At 36.1% G+C, this 16922-nt stretch overlaps 1 protein-coding gene and 1 long non-coding RNA gene across 2 annotated transcripts; both read left to right on the plus strand.

Annotated features, from left to right (window-relative positions):
- Position 1: 1 nt before the first annotated feature.
- Positions 2 to 7621, plus strand: LOC115443031. Its single transcript, XM_037442137.1, has 14 exons — positions 2 to 212; positions 341 to 479; positions 708 to 852; positions 1357 to 1520; positions 1806 to 1940; positions 2023 to 2032; positions 2179 to 2305; positions 3053 to 3182; positions 3664 to 3854; positions 4468 to 4607; positions 4860 to 4994; positions 6002 to 6089; positions 6496 to 6707; positions 7094 to 7621. Exons 1-14 carry the CDS (start codon positions 97 to 99, stop codon positions 7324 to 7326), a joined length of 1965 nt encoding a protein of 654 aa, XP_037298034.1. The 5' UTR covers positions 2 to 96; the 3' UTR covers positions 7327 to 7621.
- A 2424-nt stretch (positions 7622 to 10045) lies between these two features.
- LOC119189775 lies at positions 10046 to 15183 on the plus strand. Its single transcript, XR_005112601.1, has 3 exons — positions 10046 to 10334; positions 11307 to 11462; positions 11757 to 15183. It is a non-coding gene; the product is annotated as an uncharacterized LOC119189775 (long non-coding RNA).
- Positions 15184 to 16922: the final 1739 nt, after the last annotated feature.

Consider the following 16922-nt stretch of genomic DNA (forward strand, 5'->3'; position numbering starts at 1 on the left):
ACTCAACTGTCAAATTGAAATTTGAATTTTTACTGGCGTTGTAGCAGTCGTAAAAAACACTGTTTATATTTGAAATATTAATTACTTACCGCCACGATGAGTGAAGAAAAAGAGAAGTTAAGTAGTGATAAAGTACCGGAGAAACTTACAGAATGGCTACTAGACATGGGATGTCCTGCTGAAAAAGTTCCCTCATTGGACAGTGCAAAACAGTAAGTTGTTTTGCGTTTTTTTTATGAAAACTTCGTTACTATTACTTGCATTTATGTTAACGTGCATTTGGCTTTATTATTATTCTCAACGACAAATGAAAAATATCTACAGGCATCGTATTTTGCAGAATGTGCAGAGGACAATACTACATAGTATGGAGGAGTCTGATGGGCGAAGTGGAACCTAAGGCTACCATCAAGTACAAAAGGAACACAGTGTTCACTGATGATGTGCGCAAATGTCAAGAGAAGAATGTTCTTCATGAGGTTTGATAAGTACATTTTATTCTCCTGTGTTTAAGTTATTGATTATTTACTGTTGTGTATTTATTCCAAAACATGATCAAATAACTATCATTTCTCAACCATTTTGAATGTTTGCTATTTATAGTCACAATCAATTGAATAAAAAACTTCCCAATATTTTTTCTTACATTAGAAACTTATACTCTCCTTATATTAAATACTTAAACTTAATTTGAATCTCTTTTCCAGTCAAATGCAAGTGTAATAGTGCCAGATGAGTTGTCTGTATGGTCTCAACACATGGACCTTAAGCAGAGAGTCTCAGAAGCTGAAGCAAGACTCATGCAAGCAAAACAAGACCTGCAGTTGCTTATTGATAAAGCTTCTAGTAAATGTATGTATAAAATATTTTCTGATACCAATTTTGGAAATACATACACAAACACACACATAATACCTTTATCATTGCAGGGGTAAGGAGAATTATAACCAGTGCACCTATTTTTTGGCATGCATGTTCTGTCCCATGATGTGATAGGGGCAAGCCTATAGCCATATCGGGCATAAATTCCAGATTTCAGACAGATATTGAGCAGATAAATTTAATATTGTTTTGCCCAACCCAGGGTTCAAACTTAAGACCTCAGAATGAACTACAGTTATGTCACTGTATCGATCCTCTTGCAGTTCCGGTGATATTGACAAGATGGCGGTATATGCACTAACTGTACCGCCACAGTATCATACAAGCATGCAATATAACTCCACCATTGAGGCAGTAAGATTTAGAAAATTTGCATATTAAATAAATAAAAATATATATTCCTTTTCTATGATAGCAGACATTATTTCTAGTACGAGTAGATAATGGATATTACAATGTTTAGTAACATTTCAGTGGCACAGCGTAATTTGGCAGTCCATCAAGTGCAGGACGTCGAACGCCGCGTATTACTCCTACAGAAGTATCTAGAACACCTCCAAACTAAGAAGTCTGATCTTCAAGATATCATGGTTATTGCCAAATCATTGTCGTGTCATGAAGAAAATGGTGATGTAAAAGTTTGTATATCTTTATAAATTTTATAATAAAGTTAATAAAGACTGTTCAAAGGATAATGGACTTAAGCGAAAATTTTAGCAACTCTAAGTATCACACATATTTAAAATCAGCACAATTTTCTGTGTTTTTATTTTAACATAGTTACAATATATTGCAAAAAAAAAATGTCGCTTCGGTCAATTAGCCCTTAAACAGTCGATATGTTTTTTTTTTCTTGACCACATCCAATACCCATCAGTGGTGCGTTTAAAGCCTGTTTAAATTGATGGTGATGTGTTTTGTAGAGCAAGTTGGACAAGTGTGTGAGTGCGATGCGTCGCGTGGCTCTAGACCTCCGCCGTGCTCTACCTCGCTGCTGTCGGCCGCGAATCCCGTCGCTTGCTCGTCGGTTGCCTCCGTCAATAGTGATAATGATTGTGGTAGATATTGTTTTTGTTTTTGTAATATTTATGGCTTTGACAATTGGATATAATGTTTTTTTTATCATCCAAATTTGAAGAGCCTACAGCTAGTTAAACAATAATAATGGTGTAAACATGAATTTATAAAACTTTTTACAAATCAAATATTGTACAAGAGTGATTTAACAGCAGCTCAATACATAATATTTTTAATTCAGTTTTTATATCTGTTTGTTCATTGCTAAATGTTTTACAGAAGAACAAGTGTCGTCGCTGGTGCGGTGTGGCGGCGATGCGGTCTGGGGGCAGCTGCATCAGCGGCGTGCGGGACTCTGCCTGGCGCTTTCGCACGCATGCGCCATGGAACCAGCCAACAGCAACAGGTATGTTTCTACTTAGAATAATACTGGTACCAGCTTTGGGGATTATGGGTCGCTATGTCCTTAGGACAGTGTGTGGGGAAGGAGAAAGTTTGCCAAGAACTCTAGCTCGATCCATTTGTTTATATTTAGTTCTCAATCAGTCCTCATCAACATGAAGATGGCTTTTACGAGTTTTTATAAGTAGTGGAGATTACTTGCCATTAGGTAACCCATTTAATAATATGTTGGCCTGTGCAATAAAGATCACAGTAATATAGCGATCACAATACCAAAATTATGGATATGCGGGCAGTTTTATAAGAATGGAACAGTAATCAGGAGAGGGAGTGTTAGGCCATCATATTTCCAACGTGTCTAACTAATGTCCATTGAGATTGGCCGCCGTGGCCGAAATTTGCCACATTTGCCGAGGAAGCAATCATTAAGTTAAGAAGACGATGAAAATGAATTGATTTAATACTATTCAAGTAATCCTTCTTTTGCGAAACTCAAGTGGCAGTAGGCAGGACACATAGCTCGTAGGACTGATGGCCGTTGGGGCGGAAAAGTTCTGGAGTGGTGACCACGAACCGGGAGACGCAGGGTAGGCTGGTCCTCCACGAGGTGGACTGAGGACCTGGTGAGGGTCGCCGGAGTCTGATGGATGAGGGCGGCCCAGAACCGGTCCCTGTGGCGCTGGGGAGGCCTATATCCAGCAGTGGAAGATTCCCGGCTAAAATGATAATGATGATGAATCTTTCTTATTAGAGTTAGCGCAAAATCGATAGTGGCGCACAGTGCCGCGCTGCACTGCACCATAGCGCTTGAGGCGATGAAGAACAAAGCGCTCATCAGGCAAGCTAGGCAACGCCTGGCTGCTGCGGTCACACAACTCAATGTGAGTGCGATTAATTGTTTCTCAGTTGACTAATCAGACGACAGGGTGTTATTAAATTATATAATAATTAGACCGAATATGTAGCTGTTTAAAGGGAATTTTATTTTTATATTTACGTAAATATTATTATTGACACTGTATAAAAAAATGAACATATTATTTTTTGTTCGCGCGTTGTTCACATATTCAGTCACACCTTTTATCTCCGAGAGGCAGGCAAAGGGTCTATTAGTGCACTCATTCAGTGCCTTGTATATTTAGTCAAACAACGTGATGAGATGCGAGTCATATCGGGCACACATTCCAGATCCCAGATTCCATTCATTGCTGCACTCATATTCAATTAGCTGTCAATGCATTATGAACTAACAAACATAAAACACTTCACCTTTTCATTATTATAGTAATATAATCTAGTACATAATAAGTTAATGTACTACTAATGTATGTTATCGTACACCATTGCCACGTATCTACACAGGATCACCTGTCAGGCGACGCGTGCGAGTACCTGGTGGTGAACTGCGAGCGCGCTGGTGCGCAGGCGCGGGTGGAGTCGGTGCGGCGCGCGCTGCAGGAGCTGCGCGCGCACGTGGCGTGTTCGCTGCGGCGGGGCCGCGCGCGGACGGACGCGCTAGCAGGCGCACCATCGCCGCCGTCGACAAGGCTATTGTGAGTCCCGTTATTAGCTTACCAACATGATCACTGACTCAGGAGAGCCATACGTTATATTGTAATAAATAAAATACGATTTGTAGTAATTGTCGGTTATAATGAAAGACAGTTACATAAGAAGTAAATTTGATAGATCATAGCATGAAGTTTGGTTGCACAAGATTTATGTCTACATTCCAATACATTATTATAGCGACCACTGTATACATTGTGTTTAATTCTGCGATAGAGGCAGAGCATCATCGTGTGATGATGTCGATTGATGAACGATAATCATGTCTATAGTGGTATCACTTTGTCCTGCAATTTTTTTTTTGTTTTTTACATCAATTATTTAAAATCGGGTCTCACTTGTTGCCAAACCAGACAAAATTGTTCTCTTACTATTCATATTCATCTATAATAATATTTACGATTATGAAACAAAAACATACATAAAGCTTGTATCTCTGAATATGTAGTCAGAGATGCAACCAAGGCACCCACATTTCTCTATATATGTTCCGTCCTATGATGTGATAGTGGCGAGCCTATCGCCATTTTAAAGCACAAAATATTTACGTTGATAATAATAATTTATAGTTAAAAATTATATAATTTTTAAGGTAAGCAAAAAAGAAGATTTGAAGAGATCAATGCAGTCGCTCGCTACGTTGGAGAGGAAGATATTTAACGTGCGAGACTGTCTCCGGACTGTGATCAACTGCATTCAAAATAGAGTGAATCCGGCGGATATGGAACGGTTTAGAAGTAAGTAATGATTTAATAAATATATAACATTATTTTGTCTATTTGCCGGCACTCGTATATTTTGTGTAAAAATATTAATTAATTAAATAGTCTGTATACATTTTGCCAATATTACTAAAAATTATGATTGTAAATTGAATTAGAACTTTCGTTGTTGATTTTTATTATACTATAAAATTTAAGTATTTGCTAACAATACTTTTTACCCCGATTTATGATCTCATTGTTAAGTCCTACATATTCTTATTTCAGATTACATAGTGTTGCCGCAAGATCCAATAACAACACTACAACAGTTCTACGAAGAGAGACGCATTAACCAAAAGAAAATGGAACTGAGTTTAGACATGGACATATCTGGCAACAACTCCGCTATAGATTCAACAGGTAGTGCATTTAAATAAGCTTTTGTAAGGGACTCTATTCCGTCTATAGGGGCGAATCCATCTTTTTTTTTCTTTATTGCTTTGAATGGCGCGACGGCAAGCTCGTCCCGTCATTCAAAGCCATAAGAAAAAATTGTATAATATTTGTTTTTGGGTAGATTTCAATTAACGCACTCTCGTCAGCAAAACGGCGTGCTAAACGTTTTTTTAGAAGCTAGTAATTTATAATGGACATACAAGAAGATTTTTACATAATATTTCTTCAGAGTGTTATCTTTATTTGCGTTATTAAAATTCTTGATTCTGTGCATCACCTCCTAGAGTACACATTTTAAGTTGCAATAGATATACGTAAGACTACCAAAATAAGATTCCTTATTTTGGTAGTTTAAAATGTTTTAAAAGGTTGAAATTGATTTTTTTGAGATCTTTACATATTTCCGCCTGTAACATGTGCACCGCAAATTAAGGCACAAATTGATCAAGGCTGTTTGTTCAGAGAGGGGCCTTAAGTTGCTTTATCTATACCAATTATAAGAATCTGTCATAAATATATAATATCATTTATTACGAATCAGTTTCAATAATCTATGTTGTTTCATAGCTATTTTAATGAGCGCTCCCAATCGCTTTCGTCGATCCATCGTGAAAATGAACCAAAGAGAACAAAGTTGATTGACATGCTTAGAAATGAAGTATTTTGATTTATTTATTGCCTGTATCGGATCGAACAGAAGCCAATATTTAAAAAACGATCTCAATTGCTTTTTCGATCTATATGTAAAATAGACCAATCAGAACAAAGTATTTTTGACATGCTTATAAATGACTTATTTTAATTGGTTCATTCTCGAAATCTGATTGAAGATTGTGATTAGGATAGCTTATTGAAAACAGCTGTAAGATTGAGACCTGTTATTGAAAATAGACAAATAAATCTTGTCCATGGTGCTGTTTAAAATGTTAGGTACCGCTAGATGGCGCTAACTCAAATATTTTTGGTTTCAGATGATGATAATTCGAAGTTAGTTGACGAGCTCAAAATATATTTGGATAAATTCAGCTTGGAGAAGAACAGAAAGCTGGTCTTGGAAAGGTACAATATAAAATTTAGTTGTGTTTTTAATTTTACTTTATTTCTTATAAAAAATAAATAACAATAATTTTTTTAAATATGTAATATAAATTATACATGGGGGAAGCAGCGGGCAAAAGTTAGTTGGGTATGACGTATATCCGAGCCTCTGATTCAGATAGTTCAGTGGCTTTTCCGAAAGCTTAATCAGGGATTCGTTTTGACGATACGCCTTCTGAGATCAATAATTGATACCTAGAATAAGACAAGTCGCCACTGGGCTATAATCTTCTGATCACTATTGAGGGACGGCAAATCATCCGTTTTGCGAAATTAAAATTATAATGTCTGAACAAATAAACTCTTCAGTTTAGCATAGATTCGCGTAAACAGAAAAAAAAATCATTATAAACTATTTTTGTTCCAGTGGCGACAAAATCTGGACATTCGAAACGCTGGAGTCATCCCTACAGCGCCTCCACAGAACATGGCTATCACAAGACTTGCCGGGCACTGTGGTCTGTCCGTCTGTCAGTCTAGCGAGCAATTTACTCGCTCTGGAGAGCTGCGCGCGCATGAGGAACGAGCTAGAACTCATGTTGCAACGAGATGATGGAGAAAAGAAGTTTATCAGTTTTGGTGAGTATTTGGAGATTTCCAATTCGTGTTTGTATCGTTTTTACGTATTAAAATTTTTAACCAACATCAAAAAGAGAAGTCACTCAATCCCTCGTGTTTTGTTTTTATATACAAACTAGCTTTTGATGGCGGCTTCGCCCGCGTGAAGCAGTTTTTCGGAATAAAGTTCCGCTATATATTTTACTGGGATAGAAAGTAGCCTATAACGTCCCCAGGGTCTAAAACTATCTCCATACCAAATTTCATAAAAATTCGTTCCGTAGATTTTGAGAAAATCGATAACATACAGAGAGACAGAAAATGGGACTTTGTTTTATAATATGTATGGATGAATGACAAGATATATTCAAGTCGTCTGATAGTAAATAAGTATCATTTTTGCACAGATTTTACATCACAAAAAACAGAAGAAAACGAAGTCACAGATAAAATCAAGAAACGTCTCAACGAAAACATAGTGAATTTGCACAAAGTAAATCGAACCTTGGACCTCGGTGCGGAGAACTTGAAGTTCTGGGCCGCCAATGATATGAAGAATTACATTAATAGTAACAGAACTATGGATGGGAAGACTTTTAAGGAATTCGAAAAATATTATTTAGATTGTCTAAGGTTATAATGTACATATTCCCTTAAAAGAGGATAAGTTTTATTATTTTTTTTACGGCTCTGGATGCAAATCCTTTAACGAGACCAATAATGGCCGTTTTAAGTGAACGAACGCAATCTTAATCTCTGATCCGATTACGAGAATGAACCAATGAATATACGTCATTTGTAAGCTTGTCAAAAACTTTGTTCTCATTGGTCGATTCACGATGGATAGAAAGCGATCCGGTTTGTTTGTTGAAATGGCGGTGAATGATAAATATATTAATAATCGGATAGTCCCGAAAACTGAAAAATTACAATAGTTAGTCTGGCCATAAATACTGTTACACTTAATTATAAAAAAATATTACATTTGAATTTCGAATCTGTCATTTTTATACGATTGTTCATTGTGTTTTCTCATTTTGGCGCCAATACATTGTAAAATATTTTGCGATATTAAAATGGTGTGGGGTGATAAAGAGAACCGAATCGCTGTGATAGCATTACACAAAGTAGGTATGGAGCCAAATGCAATTTTTAAAACTCTCCATACACTTGGTATTAGTAAAATGTTTGTGTACCGGGCTATTAATAGGTACAATGAGACCTCCTCTGTTTGTGACAGAAAAGATCTGGCCGTCCACGTAGTGTTCGTACGAAAAAGGTGGTCAAAGCAGTAAGGGAAAGAATTCGAAGAAATCCTGTCCGAAAGCAAAAGATTTTATCTCGGGAAATGAAGATAGCACCTAGAACCATGTCGCGTATTTTAAAAGATGACTTAGGACTTGCAGCCTATAAGAGACGCACTGGCCATTTCTTAACTGATAATTTAAAGAAGAATAGGGTGGTAAAATCGAAACAACTACTGAAGCGGTACGCAAAGGGAGGTCACAGAAAAATTTTGTTTACGGATGAGAAAATTTTTACAATTGAGCAACATTTTAACAAACAAAATGACCGTATTTATGCTCAAAGCTCTAAGGAAGCTTCCCAATTAGTCGACAGAGTGCAACGTGGACATTATCCGACTTCAGTGATGGTTTGGTGGGGTGTTAGCTATGAAGGAGTGACTGAGCCATATTTTTGTGAAAAAGGTATCAAAACATCGGCACAAGTGTATCAAGATACCATTCTTGAGAAGGTAGTTAAGCCCCTTAACATCACCATGTTCAATAACCAAGTATGGTCCTTCCAGCAAGACTCGGCGCCGGGTCATAAAGCTCGGTCCACGCAGTCTTGGTTGGAATCGAACGTTTCGGACTTCATCAGAGCTGAAGACTGGCCGTCGTCTAGTCCCGATCTTAATCCGCTGGATTATGATTTGTGGTCAGTTTTAGAGAGTACAGCTTGCTCTAAACGCCATGATAATTTGAGTCCCTAAAACAATCTATACGATTGGCAGTGAAGCAGTCTCCCATGGACTGAGTGCGTGCGTCTATGGATAACTGGCCTCATCGTTTAAAGGACTGTATTGCAGCCAATGGAGACCACTTCGAATAAGCTTTTATATTTTTAATTGTTTTATATTTATGTATTAAACTGACACACTGTAAAAGTAATAAATGTTATTTGCAGTTAACAATTTTCTTTTTTCTTTATTACAATATTTATGGCAAGACTAGGTAGATTGACATTCTTCTTGTAATTGTTTGTTTAATAATTTCTTATGTTTACGCGAATGTTAGACATCTAAATAAATCTGGTTTTAGGATATCGCGGTTTTTTTATATTAAAATTTCTCCCGTTTCGAAGACTGCTGCGTTCATGGTCATGGAGTGGACTGAGGTGTTGGTTGCCCTTAAAGATGTTCCCTCGAATAAATTTACATAATATATTTTATGATATATCAAGTTGTGACAAGGCTTGTCCTTGGTATAATTTATTTGTGGATTCTATTTACGAGCGCAAAATACAATGTAATGCATTTATGAAATGATTAAATAAAATTTCGCTACGGTAATGTGTCTTATTTCTTGTTTCGAGCATAAAATATTTAATGATGTTCCGCTGTTGATCATCGCGTGATGTTATATAGGCTCCATAGCCAATATAACATCATACTCTATAGCATTTGATTCCTAAAGTGGTGTGGAGGACTCCAGGGGTCTACGTTGCAAGACCAAAAATTAGGGTTCCAGAATGCGTAAGCGGAGGTCCACGAAAATTTTTCTGCTCGACTTCACCTATGAATGTAGGCGGATAATATTGGTAGGGCTCGTAAGGCATGGTAACCTCACATTACTGTTCAGACGACCCCCGCGACGGCTGGGCGGTTGTGGTAATACACTTTCTCTGCGAAACCAAAAAGAGGTCTACTGGAACCAGCAAAATTTTGAAAGTGGTTTATGAGAAAAAAAAATTAGGTACGTCTGCTATAAAACCATCTATCATAAATGGGCTATCCAAAATCAAAAATAACTTTTAAATTCCAAACCAGTGGGTTCCTGAGGTTAGCGCGTTCAAACAAACACTTCGGCTTTAAATAATGGTAGGTATACATAGATAAGTACAAATTAATAATAGATAATTAAAAAAAAATATATCTGGATTTTTAGCGTGTACTACACAAAGACTAAAGTTATTTACGACAAAATGTATAATATGTAACAATATTGTCGCCAAATGCATCCAAAGTAGACCGTATTAACGCAGCATAAAGACGAGAATTATTGCCTAGCAATAATTAAAATGGAGGGTATATATTTTTTTAATTGTGTTTCAACCGTCAATTACGTGGTCTCAAACCTATTAGTGACACTCTTTTGAAATATAATTTTGCACTGAATACACGCGTACACCTAGCGGCCGATACCAAGTTTCAAGTATCTTTTTTCAAAGTAAATTGTACTGTAAAAATATAATTAAAGGTTCAATATAACTTTTAAATAATTTCTTACTGGCCATGGATAAATTGGGCTGTGATTTATACAACTTGGAACTCATCGTAAGATACTGTTAATAAATTTGAATGGCGTCATAAGATCTCAAGGTCTACATTCTTCGTGGAGAATTTGGAGCAGACTATTTTAAAACGTAAGTATAATAGTCACATAAAATATTTTTAATAGTTTGTAAGTAGGTATGGAATTCTATCAGTATTTTTTTTGTAGGAATCCTTTTGCGTAGATAGGTGCACGTTTTAAAACTATAAAACAAATAAAGTGCATAATTATTTTTTTTATATCTCGTTACACAAAAAAGCACTTGTCGCGTTCTGCCAAAAATGGCTGAATCATAACTTGTGTCTTATTTTAAATATGCCTCAGAAATTATTATTTTGATTAAATCAAATATAAATATTTAACAAAGTTTAATTATTAAGTTAATAATAAGATAACTTGGGTTGTTACCATTATAATTTTAAAATTCTACTCTTAAATCATTGTTGGTGCGAGGGTGTCCGATAAACGACTCCATTGTGTAACGATTACCTGCAGGTAACCAGATAAAAATTCCGCTATAGTGAATTGCTCTGGTAAGATTCCGCTTTCCTTAACCAGGCCTTGTATACTATTTTATAAGTAGGTATGTAAGTTAGCATTGTTCCAGCAACCGCCTAAGAACGCTTGTAAATTGTGGTTACTATCTAAGATGTTTTTATTACATAGATACTTTGTCCGAGCTCAATACTGGCAAGACGAAAGCAAGGTAATTGCCCGACATTCACTTAGTCAACCTCCAACCACTGTCGCGGCTAGTCGGCTTACTAACTTTTGTATTTTTATAAATAAAATGCCTTCCTGTGTTCTTAGGCGATTTACAAATTATACTCCAATTGTGAATGAAAAAAATGTTTCGTTTCATACGTTAGTAATAAGTATAAGTATACTATTTAACTTATTTTTTAACTAATAAATGCATTTTATTCCACTGTCATGATGACGGAGCGGTCGGCGCTCAAGCCCGTTCCAGCATTCATATTGGAATCACAAGTATAACCTAGTTCCCGAATAACATTAGTTAGTTGAAACAATTTATAAATGTTATTGTTTATTGTTCAATCAGATTAACGCAGAACGAAACTAAGAAAACGAACTATGGTGTTGACAGAAGAGGGCCCAGCAAGGATAATACTACATTTGGAAGTTCAACATTGACATCATAAACTATGAAACTAGTATCGTTTGCTTAAAATTATGCGGCAAACTGTTCAAACAATAGGTAAGAAATATCAAACTGAATGTTCCATTTTAAAAATATGACACTAAGGTTTAGGCAACGTAGAGAAATTATAAAATGTTTAAATAATAGATTGGACATTGCAATGAAATTCCATATAAGTATCCTAGTATCCACTAAGGAATAAGCAGATGCGGAGCAAGAAAACTCGTTTTCGAAAATTTTTTTGTGCTGTTATATGGGAATATAAACCATCGCTAACTATTTATAAAGTCAGATATTTAATGCGCTATTCTAGCGTGAGTTCTAAAATTTGATAAATCTCGTTTATTACAGGACCTTAGTTAAGGGTAAGACCTTAAGGGGTCGAAAGGTTCTAGAGTGGAGGCCACGTACAGGCAAGCGAAATGTCGGACGCCCGCCTACACGGTGGACGAACGACCTGGCTAAGGTCGCAGGAAGTCACTGGATGCAGGCCTCTTCCGACGGTCGACGTGGAGATCCTTGGGGGAGGCCTGTGTTCAGCAGTGGACTTCCTGTGGCAGAGATGATGATGATAATGAGAGGACCTTACCAGAGACCAAGTATGCTTCCACTAGACTAGACCAATGAAGCTCATTCTTGTAACAATGTACCATCAACATGTTTAATAGTCAAATTATTGAACAAATATTGTCAAACGGATTAATTTATAAATCAATAGGACAACTTATACTTACATGGCACTTAAAGCAATATTTAGAAGATTATTTTGTATTCGTTTGTTGCGAAGCACTACACAACTTTATGGAAAATAATAGTAATTGTTGAAGTTGTTAAAACTAGGCTTGTTGACAGCATGCGAGATCTTTATTTGATTTTTGAATGTACTTTACAAAAACTAAAATTCTTAATAACTTTCAAATTTCTAATTACGTTTTAGCCTTTCCAAGTACTTAAAATATATTGTTATGTACCTATAAGCACTATAGGTACCTACGTAACGGCATTGCTATTTTGATATTAATTTTGCCAAAAATTAAGTATATATAGATTTACCGTTAGATATAAAATATAAGATAGATGTTACCCATTCAAAAGTGTAATTATAAAGAACGCTTTAACAACCTGAAATATAACTCTTTTTTATAATATACAAATATATTTAATTGACATCTAATATTATTCTTACTTACCTACGTCCTAAATCGGCATCTAGGCATCATGTCTACATTGTCAGCTTGTTGGAACGAAACACTACACTTCTAGGAAACTGACAGTTGTTAAAGTAACTGGTTTCATAGTGTATAGGCTATTTGTGATATAACTACTACTATTAAATTTAACTATTGTTTCTAATTATGCTTATCTCGAGGTAGTAACGGTTATTATGGGTATGTGATATTACTTATACTTATTAAAAGAATATTTATAGGTGAACATTCTGTTCCTCTTTGATTGTTTTTCACTTTAATAATCATTTAGAGAATCATTAAAATGTGAAAATAAAGTTTTACCTTTTATAATATCAACGGTTTGCAGGATGATTGTTTTAAGGTAAATTTATTTGCGACATTCAGTTTTATACATATTAGGAATCAGCACACATTCCCCAGTTTTTTGAAACCAGTATCAATTTTTCGAAAATATATTACGCTTAAGTTCATTAGTCTGCCATCCATCGATATACTTTTAGACCCTCTATTATACTCTTGCTCCGGCGAAGCCCACACTTTTTCATAACATAATGTGAACAAACTGTCGTGTTTCGCTTACGTCGAACCGAGTAAGTACTGATTCTTAAAACCATGAGTGCAAAGCTCGTATGTCAATTACCTTCTTTAGTTCATACCCGCATCATTACCGTCTATTCATGATCGGTGTCGTTACGTCGATGTACACGCATTTCTTTTCTGTTTTTGACATTTCATCATCATCATCGTCATCTCTGCCACAGGAAGTCCACTGCTGAACATAGGCCTCCCCCAAGGATCTCCACGTCGACCTGTTGGAAGCGGCGGCGGTTGTTTTGACATTTACCACTTCATATTTCGAATGTCTATAACTTTTTTAATAACTCTGCTTAAGATTGGTCTATGGTAATAAAAAAAGACTCTTCTATCCAATAATAGGCCGATAATGGTCATTTTTCTTTAGTCATGGAGCGAGTAATCATACGCGGCTCTTGAGGTGACTTTGAAGATCACCAGCTAATTAGCGATAATCATACGGTTTCCGTGGGATTCGGCTGGTAAACTGTACCTCACACCGCTTGTCGGAAGCTGTGGAAAGCAAGAGGAGTAGCCGTCGCGTCGGTATATAGCATAGACATTTGAAAGCGCAGCAACCATAGTTGTCATTGCAATAATCTAGGTAGGGCCTGATATAATGAGGCGATCGCCATTCGGTGCTGTTAGTCGTAGTGGTGGTATAACAACGTATATTATTCCGTCCAAATTGTTGAAAGGCCAAAAAACCTATAGTCAGTCCCATCGATTTTAGCAAGTCTCTTAACTGGTAAATTTGAATGGGTAGACATTAAGTACTTACTAAAAAATTACATTTCAAAATATAGTTTTTTTTTAATTAGATTAAGTATGAATATTTATGCTTTAGATTTAAGTTATAATTTTTAGATATAGGTAGTTAAGTACTATAAAAAAAACATCTCATTTATACATTAAGTAAGGGCCAGGAAAATATAAAGCCTCGCCATGTTGTACTTAAATAATCTAGAACTAATTTATTATACTCCCAACGTTAAAATTAAAACAAAAACCAATTCAGGCTATGTAAATGAGTATACTATAACATGAGTAGGTACTAATCTATTTACATTTAAATAATATTTTCTGCTTTGCTTATTCTTATGTTGCGATTTTTGGTTCGACTTGGTCTTGCTTTCCATATATACTTATTATAATTCTCTCTGGTCTAGCTCTAGTGACGGCATATTGCATATTCTGAGTAGAGTAAAAGGCCCAAAGTTCCATTTTTCAGGACGTTCAGGCAGAAACTGATTTATTTCACCATCAACTAGTAAATATTTACCTAATAAAAGCGAATAAGTTTATTCAAAGATGAAAATGATGGTAAAGTTCTTAAAGCTACTTCGTTAACAATATATTATTGAATGTATGATAAAAATAAAATATCACTTAACAAAAAGATGTACCTGTAATGAATTGTAGGTAAGTAAACGATATTGTAAACATTAGGCTTATTCAAAAGAAAACTCAGTATAGTGAAATGTTAAGATTTAAATCAATAAAAGTTTATATACCTATAGGCTATAGTGATATAGAATATACCTAAGTATTCATCGACTATTTAAGGCGCGCGCACGCTTTAAATTTTTTACGGATATGTTACTACATTACTATGAAATTTATACTGAAGTTGCCGTAGTTGCTCCAGGAACTGTTAGGTAGCAGTGTAGTGTTTCTCGGTAACATGTTGATAACGTCTATGCGACGCCTAACAGTATCCACACTAGCTCAAAGTCATTACAATAAAGAAAAATGTAATGCATTTTAAATTAATAGCCAAGAAGAATGTATAAACTATTTAAGGATATAATAAACAATTTGCTGGCTTACTGTACCAAAGTCCAATGTTTGTTTTTATTCATGTTGAAAAAATGGGCATCCCCTGGGTTAAATTTTGGGACCATTCTTATTTTTAGTCTATATTAACGACCTACCCTACATGGTTAACAAAATGGCTAAAGTTCTATGACACTTCAAAAAGCATGTATAAATGTAAATAAATGTTTATTTTATAACAATGTGTTTTATTCGGAATATTAGTACCTACCTTTATTCATACGAGCAGTCATATTATCAGCAAAAGGGAGTTAAATCCTCATGTAGTTAACATTTAAGTCTAAATAAAAGTCAAACTATTTGGCGGCAAACGTGAATAAATTTATTTCTTGTAGAGATTATTGAAATTAAAGATTTCGGATTTGGTCGCGGTTTTTCATATTATAATTTTTTCTCAACGTTTCAAAGACACCCTTCATTGATTCATCCTTCACCCACCCTTCATTTCAGTGGACTGAGATGTATTTGTATGTGTATTTGATATGTAAGTATGTGTAAATTAATATGTGTAATGAGATGTAAGTCGTCCAAAAACAACATAACATTGTTGTTTTATTTAGGAGACTAACATTCGCGTGAACATAATAAATCATTATTTTGTAGAAATTATTTTTTAGTTACTTCATTTTCATTTTTTCGCTCAAGCAGTTGTTACGCGCCGCTATCCTGGTCGATGACATCGGGCGTTTCCGGAAGTATTCCGGAAGGCTGCGCGGGCAGACTGGCAGAAAAGATATGTCACGCGGCGACTATTCTATTATTCTTTTTTTTTTGTTGGATGTTGTCAAAAAAAAATCTAAAATTGTATTCTGAAATTATTTTTCTTATATAATGTTTACTGTAAAAAGAGCGTTTTAACACAGTTTTATCTAAATACGAGCTAAAAGAAATGTAATTATAATAAAAAAATAATTGTAACTAGTGTAATTAAGAGACTACAGCGACGTGGTTATATAGTCGCTGGGAGACCAGTTACACTGTAAAGTACCTGTAGGTCTTGGTAATTTATAGCAGTTTTCAATAAACGATCTCAATCTCAATCTTCAATCCGATTTCGGGGTTGAACAAATCAAAATGAGTCATTTGTATGTCAACAAAATACTTCGTTCTGATTGGTCTATTTTTGAGATAGATTGAAAAAACTATTGTTTATTGAAAATGGCGCTAAATCTTCTTGCGATGTAAGATGTTATAAAACCTCTGTCAGTCATAATGCTTGTCACCAGGTGAGCGATTTTGCTTTTCCAATATATTTTCGTCTTGTTAATAGTACATAGTAGGTAGACACGACCAGTGGGCCCATGTGAGTCGCGTTGGGATCAGCATGTGTATATCCAGTTTCAAAGCCGTAATGTCGACTAAAGGATAATGATCTCTCGTCATTCGACCTTATCTTGGCCCTAATCTTTCGGCAGGTGCAGTGGGGTTAGCGTGGCCGCATAAATAAAATTACAAGTAGGTATAGGTACAATAGATTTACTAGCGAGTGATAGGTACCTTTTTTTTTTTTTTTGGTTTCGCGGAGAAAGTCCTTATTACTACCGCCCAGCCTTCGTGGGGGGCGACTGAGCGGTTATGCTGGGGTGACCGTGCCTTACGGCCCGGCGTTGAGCCGCCCGGATTTGATGACGACCTTCGGGCGACCGCCGGGCCGAGTCCCTAACCCGAGTACAACTAACCTATGCACGGCCTACCAGCTAAAACTCCGCGGTGGCCCTCTTCGGCGCATTAGGGACGATTGCGGGCTTCCTCTGACGGAAGTGTCTAAGTATTCGTCCGCAGCCGCCCCTGTGCGGTGCCACCTTGCGGCCCGTCTCCTATGGGGGGGGGGGGGGGGGGCACAGAATTGAATTATTAGGTACATAATACTTACCATACTGTATCATACTCAGGTGTACAGTTAGGACTTAGGAACTCG

Source organism: Manduca sexta, chromosome 4 (assembly GCF_014839805.1).
Source record: "Manduca sexta isolate Smith_Timp_Sample1 chromosome 4, JHU_Msex_v1.0, whole genome shotgun sequence".
Classification (NCBI taxonomy): domain Eukaryota; kingdom Metazoa; phylum Arthropoda; class Insecta; order Lepidoptera; family Sphingidae; genus Manduca; species Manduca sexta.